Below are 13,950 nucleotides of genomic sequence, written 5' to 3' on the forward strand. Positions count from 1 at the left end.
TAAGTTGCATATTTTTTGAAAATTCATTTCAATGACTAAACTCATCCCCTCCTGCTAACGCAACGATATAGTAAGTTGGAAGGCTAGCTATCATCCGTAATAGTACAGTTATTTAGTCACTACGCAGCTTTGAAGCACAAACAACCTAATATCCTCGCAAGTTGTAACATCTTATTTTCTACAAAGTTTATGGTATTTTTCAAAAGCTCACCGTATTGATCATGGCCTTGTTATATTTCACGGAAATGGAAACGTACCGAATGGTAGGTTTAATACACTTTTTCACTTGATTTACGTTCGTGAGTTTGAAGTGCTACTTTTTATGATAATCTATCAAAATATTAATCAAAAATAAAGATAAATTGCTCACCTTTATAAAACACGTTGTTACGACCCATAACCTGAATATTTCGTTCGCTGGATTAATCATTAACTATTTACCCTTATATATAACACATATGTTGTATAGTACAAGAGGTAGAGAATATCGAAGATAAATCGTTTTTATACATACGATAGGAGAATAAACAAAAGTTACGTACCTTAAAAGACAGTACAGTACGTAATTTTTGTATTTTAAATTTTGGGACAAAATATCAAATGTAAGACCAATGGACAATGGTGTACTGTTTAAGTTCAAGTTTACCCAACTACAATACCAAATCCATCTCAAGAGACACTTTATTGATGATTTCCGTATTTAACTTCTGTATTTAATATTTTAAATAATGCATCTAGAAATACAATAGTTAGCTCCAGTACTCAAAAATACAATAATTGTCCACACTTTATTTATCAATGATCATTTGTTTAAAGTAATTGTTTTTATGTAATTATTCAATTACAATATTGTTAAGTGAAACACTTTAAACATAACTTTGACGTATTCTAGTATTGAACTAAGATAATTATGTATACTAGAATTAACTACAGTACTCGTATAATTACAATAGCTTAATGCCGAAATAATTACACAATCGCACGTCAAAAATATGGTATCTGAATATTAACTCCCCATTAATGCCCCTAAACTTAGGAAAATACATCTACTCAACGTACAATGTATAATAATGTTGTCATTAGGCTTTTACCTCAGCCTAACAATTGTAGATCATCTGTGATCCTTTCATATGTACACATACATTTTGTATGCGAGCAAAAAAAAAGTTAAAGCAATGAAGCATAACATATTTTACATCCCTTCCGATACCGATGAAAATTACGTATTATTCTCAATAAACTCCGGGTCGCTGCACTCTTGTGGATCGTACAATACACTCTCCTTTGATCTCCAATGCATCCCTTTTTCCTTGTATAAAAAAAGACACCGCAACAGAGGATCCGAGAAAAGTCCATTCTCTCGCTTACACGCCGATTACGAAAATGGCGACGCATCGAAATCGGCTTAAGTGAGCACCAAATGCCTCAAAGAACGATTGAAAGAGGCAAAAAAGACGTGTTCGCTCTCTCTCTTTTATTTTTTTATCAGCATCCAAGGGGCTGTTACGTATGTGTGTCTCTAGAGTAGGAGAGCAAAAAAAAAAAAAAGTTCGTGGCCGAGTAAGGCCAACCGAGGGGTGCGCGCGTACATTGTGCCCGGCTGTCATCCTCAGCCTCTCCTTAGCCCCTAACCGAATGCTAATTATACGTCACCCGGGCTTTTCCATCGCGACTACACGAGCACCGAGTAAATGTGTGCATGTGCCCACTGGGGGTTGAGAGAGAGAGAAGTTGGAGGAAGGGGGGACTGGAACAATCGAGGGGCTCACCCTAATAGGCTGGATGTGTGTGATGAGCCAGTGCGAAGCGACGATCCTTTCTCCCCCCCCCTCCCCTTGGAAACACTTTGGGTTGGTGCCCTGCCACTTTTAGCGCGTCCGAAGCTTCGCTGCTTTTCGCTGTACTTACTTGCTTACTTGTCATGCCTCGGCCTCCAAAGCTCACTAGTGGCGCGATGTGCCGGTGACGTTGTCTTTGTGCGAAAAGCTTGCTTTTCACGCCCCGAGATTAGACGAGTGAATTTGACGTTTTTCTTCCTCCATCATACTTGATTGTTTTTTTAAACTCTTTCTTTTTTGTTTTGAATACTTTCTTCGACTCATTTCTAAACGTGTTGTTCCCTTCATGTTTACCATGCACGTGTTTCACAGTAGATACAGATTAATGAGCCGTACGTGAACATATCAATTATATTACGAGTTGATCAATCGTCAACTCTTGGAACAGAAAAATTCATGATGGAGGTCGACAGGTCGTAAAAACGTCCTATCATATATTTGGTTACATACATGCAGACTTTGCGTCCCCTCCGTTCGAGCAAACAAATTTTTTACATTTGGCACAAAGTAGAAATATTTGTTCGGTATCAAACAGTGAAATATAGCTGCTCTCAAAATGAATCGTTAAGGTGTATTTATTGCCAGTGTAATAACTTGCACTTATTTAACTAACGAATATTCATTTTGAATCGGTAATTTTTTACCTAACAAAATTAAGATATTTTCTGGTTAACAATGTTTAATTGACCAGCAGGTACTAAAAAAAAAAAAAAAAAAAAAAAAAAAACACTGAAGCACACATTCATCAAGTTAAAAAATAGACTACAACTACGTGACTCGAATAATATCCCTACCCTTAATTGGTTTGGTTCTCTTGTCAAATGAGGGTTATTCTACCGTCAGGTGGTGATAGTGTGCCCATGCAAGATTTCCACAGAAGTATAACTATATGTGCATTCGATGTATAGATAATGTTCTGTGAAAATCTTACATGGGCACACTATCGCCACCTGACGGTAGAATAACCCTCATACATTGGTACTTTTGGTACTAAAATTCCTGTGTTTTTGGGATGTATTTATAGCGCTCGGCTCAACTCTGGTTCTCAATTATTTCCACGAGCTAGTAAATTAAATAAAATCGATTTCCATCAACTTTCATTTTCAATCGACTAGTCTCGTTTTTATTTTGAACAAAAAATCCAAAGATAGATATAGTCATAGTCTGTGCACATAAGTACACGAGGATGTGAAACGATATCACAGTCTGCAGCTTAATCAGCCCAGACCGGACTTGGTGAGATTTCCCGAAAATTCTCACCGAATCGTGACATTACCGTTAGGCTCTCCACAAAAAGAGGGAAGGAACAAAAAGGACACCGAGACTTGGGCACATATATACTTTTACTTACTCGAAACTCGTCCCCTATATATTATATATATGTAGTTAACGTCGCGCGCGGGAGCAAAGAGCGAAATGAAATAAAGACGGACAAACGGACCGAGTGGTTATACAAAAGAACGTGGCGGCCAGACGAAGGAGAATCGACCCTGCACCGGTTGTGTGTGCAGCGCAAGAGAGCGAGCAAAGGCACGGTAATTAACGGCGCGACGGGACCCGGGCAAATTTGCAAAGCCATTTCAAGTTACCCCTTGCCCGCCCTTCCTTCGACGTCTGCTCCTTTCTTTAAGTCACCACACCAGCCAGCCTCACTGTTATATATACCAACAGTTGATAGCGAATGAACGAGAGGAGCGAGACTCGGTTAATAGTCCACGGCATGGCGGTGCCAAACGGCGGTGGTGGGCCCTGATTGGATTCGCCGGAGCGCGAGTGACGACGTTGGTAAACTTTGCACACTTAGCGCCTCCGCGACAGGTATCGCTCGTATATATACACGGGGTACCTTCTTTCCACCCCCTTATCGCCGATCTCTCTCTCTCTCGTCTCTTTTCTTTGGCCATTATACTCGAGGCTGTGCGAAACTTCGATTATTGCCGCGCGTCGGCTCGGAGCGTCCAAGTGCGCAGTCCCTCGTGCCATCGCGAATCGCGAGGATCCTCACTCGAGTGATCTCCCCGACTATTCTTCTCGTCGTTACCTCGACGCGGCGGCGGGCGTTTTGCTTGTTTTAATCGCCCCCGAGTGGCCGAACCATCGACGCCCCGACGCCACTCGGCTTTTTAATTGGCTTCGTTAACGGATCCTCGGGGGAAATCGGAGGCGATCGAGCGATCGACGTTCACGCGGCTCCTAATTGGAACTCCATTCCAACAAGAAGCTCGTACACTTTTGGAATCCGTTTGTTCATTCTGGGTGGGATCGATTTCAACACCTGCGTCCGCGTGATTATATGCTAGCATCGATCACTGCTAAGCAGGTTGTTATTTTTATACGTGAGGTTGACAAATTACCGAGAATATTGAGCCTGAAGATAAAAAAATCATTGGCATTACTGGTGGCTTGACAATCTGGGCGCATTTAGGAAATGGACGAATTTAACGTAAAAAAAAGGGCAGCAGAAAAAAGAAGCCAAAATGGCCTCTGGTGTCTACTCGTAAGTTTTCTTCCCCCCTCGGTTGTGCGTAGATTGAAACAAATTGCCGCAATTGACATCTCCTGTCACTCTTCGCGTATAGAATAATCCATACATGTACATGGGCCGTTTCACAAAAACTGCGATATTCCATGAAGCTTATGTCTAAAAACGACGGATTGAATTATTTCGAGTTGGAACTTTTTTAAACGGTGTTAAATTATCTCTAAATACGTTTTCGAGATCGAGTTGAAAAAATTTATTGCGTGACCGTAAAATTGAAAAAACAGGCCAAAATGTCATTACCGTAACACGAAGTATATTTAAAATTTTCGATTTTTAGAGCTTCTGGTGCCTAGATATTGATTTTTTAATTTTTTACAAAGTACCATTTGAAAATTTGAAGATATCCGGCACCTTTTCTAGTAGTAATCATCAAAACAATTTTTCTTCAAATACGGGACGTTTCATTCGTGAAGCCTACTTTTGACACGTTTGAACTGCATGCCACAAAAAATTTGATTTGACCAAGTAAATAATTTTGGAATTGGAATTAATCGTTCTGTGTTTCGAAGCGTACGAGAACACTGAATATTATTACCCGTAAAATAAGCGGATATTACCGTAACGCCCTTAATCTCGGAGGGATTTGAGATTATCGATTATGTGACTGTAGGGTACGAAGATGTCTGGGGTGCAGAAGTGACAAACGAAATTTAGTTGCAAAATTCTGAGTTAAGGCTTCACGATCACTACAAAAAAGTACCGTTATGGTAATGGCACTTGTGTCATTAACGTAACGCTCTTTCAAATTTTCTAGGTTTCGCAGGTTTTCAAAAAATGATCGTGGAGTCGGGCCCAAAAGTTTCCAACTATGTTTAGACCTCACATAACTTAGAAAAATACTGAAAAAATTCAAATTTAAAAAATCTCAACGAGGGCATGAAAATATCGCAGTTCATCTGAAATGACCCATGTATAGTGGATATTCAGGGATATGGACAAAACACTCTGATGCGGACTGCTGCGGCAAGCCACCGTGGCGGAGCGACGATTTGCGTCCGTTAAGGAGGCTTGGGCGATTTTGAATAAAATGCTGGCTAGCTCTGAAATTCAGAGATAACGTAAATAAAGTACGCCAGATTTTTTTATGACAAACAAATAGGTAGTTTGACACATTCATTTTCGAGAAAATCGCTTGTGAAAATTCGTCATTTTAACACGCAACCTTACGGAACCCGAAATTCAATAGACTACCTTACCGCAATAAAAAGCTGTGGGCCCACACATTAAATTGGTACATGTACTTGAAAGTATAAAGAATCTATTATTTAAAAAAAAGAATAGGATCAACACGTTAAATTTTGAGAAAATAGCGAGGAAAACATCGAACATGAGAATTGTTTTGTTCAGATACTGTAAGTGCGCATGCGCTGTACATTCATAAACATACAAGCATGAAAATTTAAGTCAAACACAAGTATAGGTATATAATAGCAGATGAGAGCAAGAGAGTACAGTGTTGTCAGCTTTATCGTGGCAGGGCCGTCATTTTTACACAAGGTACCTCGGGAAAACTAATAAATTTTTTAATATCGGTTTTCCCAATGACTTTTCCGCGCATTATTGCTATTTTGTTCACACATGTGTATAATCAAAATGATTATAAAAAAAATATTACAAAGAATCATTTGTATGACAAGTACCCCACAGGGGCCCCTCAATAGATACGACACCAAACGCCCAAGCCTCCTTAACTGGCCGTAACAATGCATTAGCTTCCCCTCCTCGTTTCCCCTCGATCCTCGACCCCACCACCGGTCTCTCCCGGACGTACAGCAAACATTGAGCCACGCCCATCCGCTATCGTTCCAGACCGCCTATGTTACACCCTGCAGCCGCCGGCCCCACTCTTTATCCATATCGATCCAGAATTTCGTGTGTAAAGTGCGAGCCGTGAAGAGGGGGTATGACTACTCCCCTCCCCTTAGCAACGCTCCGAAATGTGTAGGTGCAACCGAGCGATATAAAAATACTACTGCTTTCCGGGGCTGAGCCAGTGGGCTTGAGCTACTGTGGTTCTTTCCTGGCGTTTTTTTTTTTTTTTTTTTTTTCTCTCGAACTTCTGTTGGTCTTTTTTGGCAAGCTACAGTGTGGACATCACTTTTGTACTGTTGTCCAGAGAGAGAGAGACAGAGAGAGATATAATAAGTAAGAGGCGAAAAAGGAAAGGAGAGTTCGTGAAGTGGCAAGTGCAGTCGCAGACGATTTTTGTGTTCAAGTGTGCAGTAGCGAGACCATCGGCAACTTTATACACTTGTGTACAGAGGGAGAATTCAAATGCGCTGAAGTATGGTGCGCTTCATGATGGTTAGCCCTTTTATTTTTTGTTCTTTCCTCGTTGCCCATTGTTTTCGTCCATGTTTTGACGTTTTATATTATTTATTTCACACCTGTGGTGGTTTCGATAAGTGGCGTTTGATGTGTATGCTTGTACGAGGCGTAAGTGTAATTGGTTTCAAGAGGGGATGTGATCACGAGCTGAATGACTTTACTAGCATGACAATACATTGCTTTTAAGCTGATTCAAACGAGTAATTTTAGGGTGTGAGTGGGGTTCGATATTAATCTTGATTTTCACTTCTTTTGTCCAACCAGGCGGTATAAGACTTGACCAAATACTTCATACCTAAAACTGTTGTCTAAACAATATTTATTTATGGTTTATTTTAATCTATAGCTATACGGTCAGAATCATTTGTCGGATAACTTAAGAAACGGCAAATATAAAATAATAATATAATTTTGATTGTTAATTTGGCAAAACCAACGTTTTATTGACAAAATCAATATAAAATCAAGACCCAGATGTCTTGTCTTAATCTTGTAAGGCCCTACTTAGAAGTCCTGTTTTTTTTTTTTTTTTCTTCACCAAATAACCAAAGAAATATTCAAACAAACATGCATGTGAAAAGCATTGACCGTACCAACTAAACTGTCGCACCTCATAATATGATATAATCCTACCTAATACCTGTCTTGCTTACATAATTCAACAATGGGGGTGTCCCTCGTTATCCCCGATTTTCCGTCATCTTCCACCCGACAACTAAAATCAATCCATCCAAGCGTCTCATTGATCTTCCGTTCGTGAACCGTGCAGGGGAGGAGCTAATCCTTACTAAAAAGCCATATAAAATACCCACCGAAATATAGTCAAAAGCGTAACAAGCCGCTAATCCTGGAGAATAGAGCGTGACTGGAGCAACACATGCTCAGCACGACCGGAGAAAATCACTTTCGGAATTCACAGCAGCCGTTTTCACGTAATCATACCTAGTTACGTGAGTATAAGGCTTCTTTGTGGTCACGTCGAGTCTTGGCTATGCCGTTGGTTCTTGCTTCCTTTGTACAATATCCAAGAATAATCATTAAAGAAACGCAGCACTATACTTGTACGGTATTTGCGTGTAAATGGTAAATTATCAAGTTCCCGCGTTAAAATAATTGATTAGTTCCGCTTAACGCTGTGCAGTTGCAAAATCACATCACTCGTGAGAAACACAGAGGCGCATATAATGAGGGGTATACGCAGCAGTAGTGGTGTACGGTTATATACTCTCCTCCATCTCGGCGTATTCCCCGATGATTAGGGCCGGCTTTCGGCCCTCGGGACAATCGAAAGTTACGATCTGGGCGGGGCTCGGCTCTTTGCTCGGCGTCAACGTCTGTTCTGATCACTCCGAGCACGAGTTGAACGGAGTCTCTTCTTCTTACGTCCCAAACTGTCCGATCGTGGTTGGAATACGATAGTAGTACTTGTACATTTAAGAACTGTAATTTTGCTGGAAAAAAAAAAAATAAAAAAGACCTCGATCGACGTTACTTTGATTATTTATAGTAGATGTCATGATTACATCATTCTCAAATAGGTATCGCTAAGCGCTTCCGCTATATTTCTCACACGTTATAGGCAATGGCGGGAAGAATATCATTCTAACCCCACGGTGCGTAGGTAGCAAGTCTGTCTCTTTATCGTCTGACCTATTTTGACTAACAATGAAGGAAACAAATTTTACCTTATGTAGGTGTTTTGTATTTAACAAAAAAAAATTTAAAAATGCTGGTATCGATCGTTATCGGTATCGAATAAGCCGATAACATTCGAAAAAAAAGCGAGGGGCAGCAGATTTTCAGCTGTTGTTCGAAAGTGCGAAAAAAGAGCGACTTGAATCCTAATTAAATATTTTATAATTAAATAATAAAAAAATTTATCAAAAAAATGATACAAGGAATTATCCAGGTAATCTGAGAAGGAGAGAAGTTGTGACGCGATAGAAAATGCGATTTTATGTAATGAATGGATGCTATCATGTGATGGGCACCAGCTGCTTGTACCCGTTAAAACTGCAAAAATGGCGCACGGCTCGATTAAAATTCATCGGAGATTATTACGGAATGAAATTAGAATACATGCCCGCTTCGGTGTAGACTAGACGAAGGCAGTATAGCAACAGCATCGAGAAGAGAGAGAGGGTGGCCCCAACTGTACAATCATCGTGTTTTTCTGCACTCGTATACGCGCGTAGGCGTCCAGTTTAAATCACGGGGGAACAGGAAGAGATTAAATTACGCGTGAGCATATGCCACTTGAACGCCCACTCGTGCCCTCCTCTTGCGCACATTGTCAATTGAACCATCGCTGTGCTCCTCGATCGCAGGCAAAAAGTAAGTTTTGCCAAATTGAAAACTTATCACTTCAATCGACTGTTAAATCATTACTTGGCAAATTAGAATTAAAAAAAAAAACAAAATTCATGAAAAAAAGTGCCAAAAGCTTATAACCCAGGTATAGTCATCCGGTTGGGCCGCCGCGTGTATCTTCAACATCAAACGTATCCAGGCGTGCCGTGCTCATAAGTATACCTATATGCATGACGAGTCTGGTGTATCTGGGAGTGCAATCACCGAGCCCAGAATAATAAAGTCGTGGCGCGACGCGCGTGGCAGGCCATTTCTCAAGCTGAAATCAAGGGGACCTTCCCCCCCTCGCACCGCAAAAGGTCGTCTCGGAAAGCAGCCGTGGCTTTTTTTCCTTTCGTTTCTGTTTGTATCAGCGCAGGAAATAAAGAAAAGACCAGTCCCATTACTCTCTCTCTCTCTCTTGGAGAAAGAACACGCGGCCGCCCATTCACTGCTCTCTCCCAGCGTTAGCCATCCAATTCCAGCCGTCATTCCAAGTTCAAATATAACGCCATTCCACGGAGCAAACATTTTCCTCCTTCGCTCTCGCTTTCTTTTTTTTCTCCCACTCGAGTCGCCGCAGTGCAAACGTTACGATTTGTATGTACATGTTGGTACACCGCTGCACCCCCCCCTGCGGGAGGAAAAGGGCACGTAGACGGCGCGATACGGTGCTGACCATTTTGCATCTCATTCGGAGAGACACGAGCAGAGGAGGAAACGAGACCCTTTTGACGATGCATACCATGTGTTACACATAGACTTATAGTAATGCACGCAAGAGATGGAAAATTACTGGAGGAGATGCCAAACTAACTAAAACTAAAAAAACAATCCCTGTACTTTTTACAAGCTGTAAGTGTAGGACATTTAAATGAAAGCAATCGAGTGGAAAGAAAAAGGGGCCCGACTTTTACTTTCTCCAGGCCGACTGACTGGCATGGCTACAGCTCGTGCTAAAGATGAACAAAAAAAAAAAAAAATTGACACACGCACATGCGAATGTACCTATCTTATGGATTGGCCCCTATGATTTTGAGATTATTTTTTTCCCCGTCAACGTGAGAGCCAATTGAGCGAACGTAATAACCAGGACCGCATGTGTCGCCGGCACTTGTGGAACATGTGGGTTCCGCTCTTGACGCTAAATGTTCGTTTTCGTCCGATGTGCCCACTGTTCGTTCCATTTTCTCCACAATACGTTACACCACTGACTCCCTTGACTCTCTTCCTCGTATTATCTAAGGCTTTCACTGATACGATCATTCGAACAAACGAAACGTAATAAATTTTGCACCAGTACCAACGAGCATGACGAGATTCAGCTATGAATTTTTATGTGTATTAATGAAAAGTTTTATATACAAGCAGCTGTAGGTATACGTAAATGCTGTGAAAAAAAGCCTCTCAGAGGGCTGCGAGTCACATTAGCCATGCAAATTGTATTCATCGGGTTTCTTTTTTTTTTTTTTTTTTTTTTTCCAGCACATACGAGGGTCGGGAATTTTCTGCTTCCTACCCCTCGTGCCTTCTTTATTCCGTACTTTTAACAAGTACAGCGCATACAGCGACGGACCATTTATTTTCATGTATATGCACATTAGTCGATGAATAAGTTGTGTATATGTTTATTTTGCACGAAATAGTTTGTAAAAAAAGATGTGATTAAAATATCTGACATTTATTATTTGCAGAGTGACACTATGCAACCGTTCTCGTCGAGCCAGACGATGGCGACGGAGACCCCGACGAGCCTGCCGCCCGACCGAGGGGTCACCTCCCCACCGGCAAGCCGCAACCTAAACTTCTCCATCGCGAAAATCATGGAGCCGGACAAGCGCCTGAGCGAGTCGAGCCAACCAACGGCGGCGCAACAGACGAGCTCAACGACCTCCTCGGCCGCCTCCTCGCCGACGAGCGCCGCCACAGCTACGATGCTCGGCCAACAGCAGCAAACGAGCCCGAGCCACATCTCCCTCAGCAACTACTCGGCCAACTTTGAGTCCGCCTTCAAGAAGTACGTGCCCACCCGGCACCACCAGAACTTCATCCTCCAGGACTACTACCCGTTCCTCTACTACCAGAACCTCCTACAGAGGTCCCTACCGGGTGGAGTCCCGGCAGCGGGGGTGCCCACCGCCACCCCAGCCGTGGCCACCCATCAGAGCGACAGCCGGTCGCCCCCGCCTCGGGAACACTCAAAGTCACCCGTGGGCTGTCCAGGGGAGGAGGAGCGCAGGCCCAGTCGGGAGAAGAGCGGCAAGAGCTCGCCCGAGAGGAGAGCCGAGAGCAACTCGAAGCAGAACAAGACCTTCACGTGCTTGGTTTGCAAAAAGGTGTTCAACGCCCATTACAACCTGACGCGGCACATGCCCGTCCACACGGGGGCCCGGCCCTTCAAGTGCAAGACCTGCGGCAAGGGCTTCCGTCAGGCGAGCACCCTGTGCAGGCACAAGATCATCCACACCCAGGAGAAGCCCCACCAGTGCAAGACCTGCGGCAAGGCCTTCAACCGGAGCTCGACCCTCAACACCCACACGCGCATCCACGCCAACTACAAGCCATTCATATGCGAGACCTGCGGCAAGGGCTTCCACCAGAAGGGCAACTACAAGAACCACAAGCTCACCCACAGCGGTGAGAAGGCATTCAAGTGCACCCTGTGCACCAAGGCCTTCCACCAGATCTACAACCTCACCTTCCACATGCACACCCACAACGACAAGAAGCCCTTCAGCTGCAAGGTCTGCGGCAAGGGCTTTTGCCGCAACTTTGACCTCAAGAAGCACATGCGCAAGCTCCACGACGCGGGTTCCCCGCTCCTTGGCTCGGGAAACCCCGGTGGGCCGAGCCCGGGTGGGCCCGTCGTGGTACACCAGCCTGGTCACCACCACCACCACCACCACCCTGCACCGGCTGATTTCGCGTCATTGGTGCACCATGGGCCCGGGGGGGCGGGTCACCGGTTCGATGGGCCCTTCCTGCTGCCACCCCCCGGCTCGAGCGCCTTCCTCGCCAAATCGATGTGACAGGAGAGCCCGCGGTTCGGTCGCGCTGGTGGACACAGTCCGCTGATGATTGTCCCGTCGCCCTGCAGCTACCCCGTCGATCTCGACTCGCTGATGCACACGTCCAAGTGAACCGCCCATCAAAGGACGATCGGATACCCCGACAAATTTTATAGCTATTACTACACGACAAGCCCACTGTGTTATTATTACCGCTCAAGATACACTAATGTACATATGATTGTAAATAAGCGTCCGTGCATGGGATCACTGTCACCGATTTCAGATAAAAAGAGATATTCGATTGTATATCTATATTACATAATATGTATTAGTAGGGGTGGCTAAGATTATATATTGTACAAAATATTATTGAGAGTATAATTATAATGGTTGATGGTTAAACGGGCTGCGGTGTGTGCTCGAGATAAGGTCAAATACATATATTATGTGTATACGATACCCGTACGAGTCTGGATGTTGCGCGTCGAGTGTTGTAATAAAGAATAAGAAAAAAATCAAAGAACCATCGATTTGTTGTAAATAGATCGGAGAGGAGAAAAAAAAAAAAAAAAAAACACCAAGCTTGTTGTTTTTATTGCTAATGCCAAAGCGTATTCCAATTTGTCTTATTTGATGCGTTGTAAGACACGTCGAAGAGGCTCATGAAAAAAATAGCTCGATTACGATAATGCTTGTATTCGTAAGCGAGAAAAATATTGTATAAATTCGGTGTGATAGTAGTTTTTAAGGAAGAATTTCGCAGCTAGCGGATGTATAGGGCGAAAATCTTGGCTGTTTGCGAAAAAAAAGAATCATGTGTATAAATATGCCAGAGACAGCAGGTACGGTTGATTGAAAAATTGAAAAAAAAAACTATTGTGATCCCATTGATGTACCATTTACATTACATTTGATTTCATCAAGTCACGTTTTCAAAGAGCCTTTGAAATATCTGCCATTTTTGTGGAAATAACTTATTTATCTTTGCTAAATGTACCGATAACAATGTGTGTGTAGGTGCGAATACGGAAACGAGCCCTTATCAGGATCCATCTCTTTCTATAAGATTATGTAATACTATACGTAGCGAAGGACCCGATTTTTCGCTGATCGTGAGATCGGTTAGTAAGACACGTTTTGATTGATGCAAAAATAATGAACAGGTATTTATCTCCCAAAAACTATTAATCATTTTTTTACCCCATAAAAAAATTAAATGAAGGGCAAAAAATCGATTCTCTTTCAAAATCTCGGTTAGCCGAAAATAGGGTCCTTCGCATGTACGAAACAAAACGATACTCTAACAATAGCGTGTCATATATAGATAATCGATCTACGTAGAGTAGATGCCAAGAGAAGAAAGATTAACGCGTATACGTACACCTATATGTGTCTCCTACTGTAAATAAATAAGTCAATCTAACGCAATAAACTCTCAAACATAAAATCAACCCAACTGTATTTTCCATTGAACTTTTATTATTCATTCCCCACCGACTATCGATCAAATAATCCCAAAATCCCCTAGAGTTATTAATCCTCGTCATCATCCCCTTGTACAAAAAATCCATCACTATCTAACGAGAGCAACCTCATCGAGTCTCGACAAAAAGAAAAGAAAGAAAGATCCAATTTTTAACAACCTCAGCACGTCCTCAAGCCTCGAGCACCTCGTGTGGTATCTTGTCTCGAGATTCGATCTCTCGCCTATGATGTATATACCTGCCTCGATGACGCAAAAAAATCTCTTCCTCTTTTAACTCTCCCCCCCCCTCTTTTCCAAGAGGAAAACTCGCGAACCACGTCAGCCGGAGAGACAACTCGGTCGCGAGCATGGATCAACGGATATGGCTCCGTCGTCAATGACACGCCGGGCGAGAGG

At 42.7% G+C, this 13,950-nt stretch overlaps 1 protein-coding gene across 1 annotated transcript; it reads left to right on the forward strand.

Moving 5' to 3' along the window:
* The first annotated feature begins 221 nt into the window (after positions 1–221).
* LOC106643903 (uncharacterized) lies at positions 222–12,504 on the forward strand. The gene is made up of 2 exons (XM_089594792.1): positions 222–263; positions 10,752–12,504. Exons 1-2 carry the CDS (start codon positions 222–224, stop codon positions 12,084–12,086), a joined length of 1,377 nt encoding a protein of 458 aa, XP_089450918.1. The 3' UTR covers positions 12,087–12,504.
* Positions 12,505–13,950: the final 1,446 nt, after the last annotated feature.

Source organism: Copidosoma floridanum, unplaced genomic scaffold (assembly GCF_036245765.1).
Source record: "Copidosoma floridanum isolate Cflo_tuat_1 unplaced genomic scaffold, Cflo_Japanese_pri ptg000021l, whole genome shotgun sequence".
Taxonomy (NCBI): Eukaryota; Metazoa; Arthropoda; class Insecta; order Hymenoptera; family Encyrtidae; genus Copidosoma; species Copidosoma floridanum.

Coding starts and splice junctions, on each gene's coding strand:
- LOC106643903 (XM_089594792.1), top strand. CDS start 222: ATGGCCTTGTTATATTTCACGGAAATGGAAACGTACCGAATG. Junction 264..10,751: donor AAATGGAAACGTACCGAATG/GTAGGTTTAATA, acceptor TATTATTTGCAG/AGTGACACTATGCAACCGTT.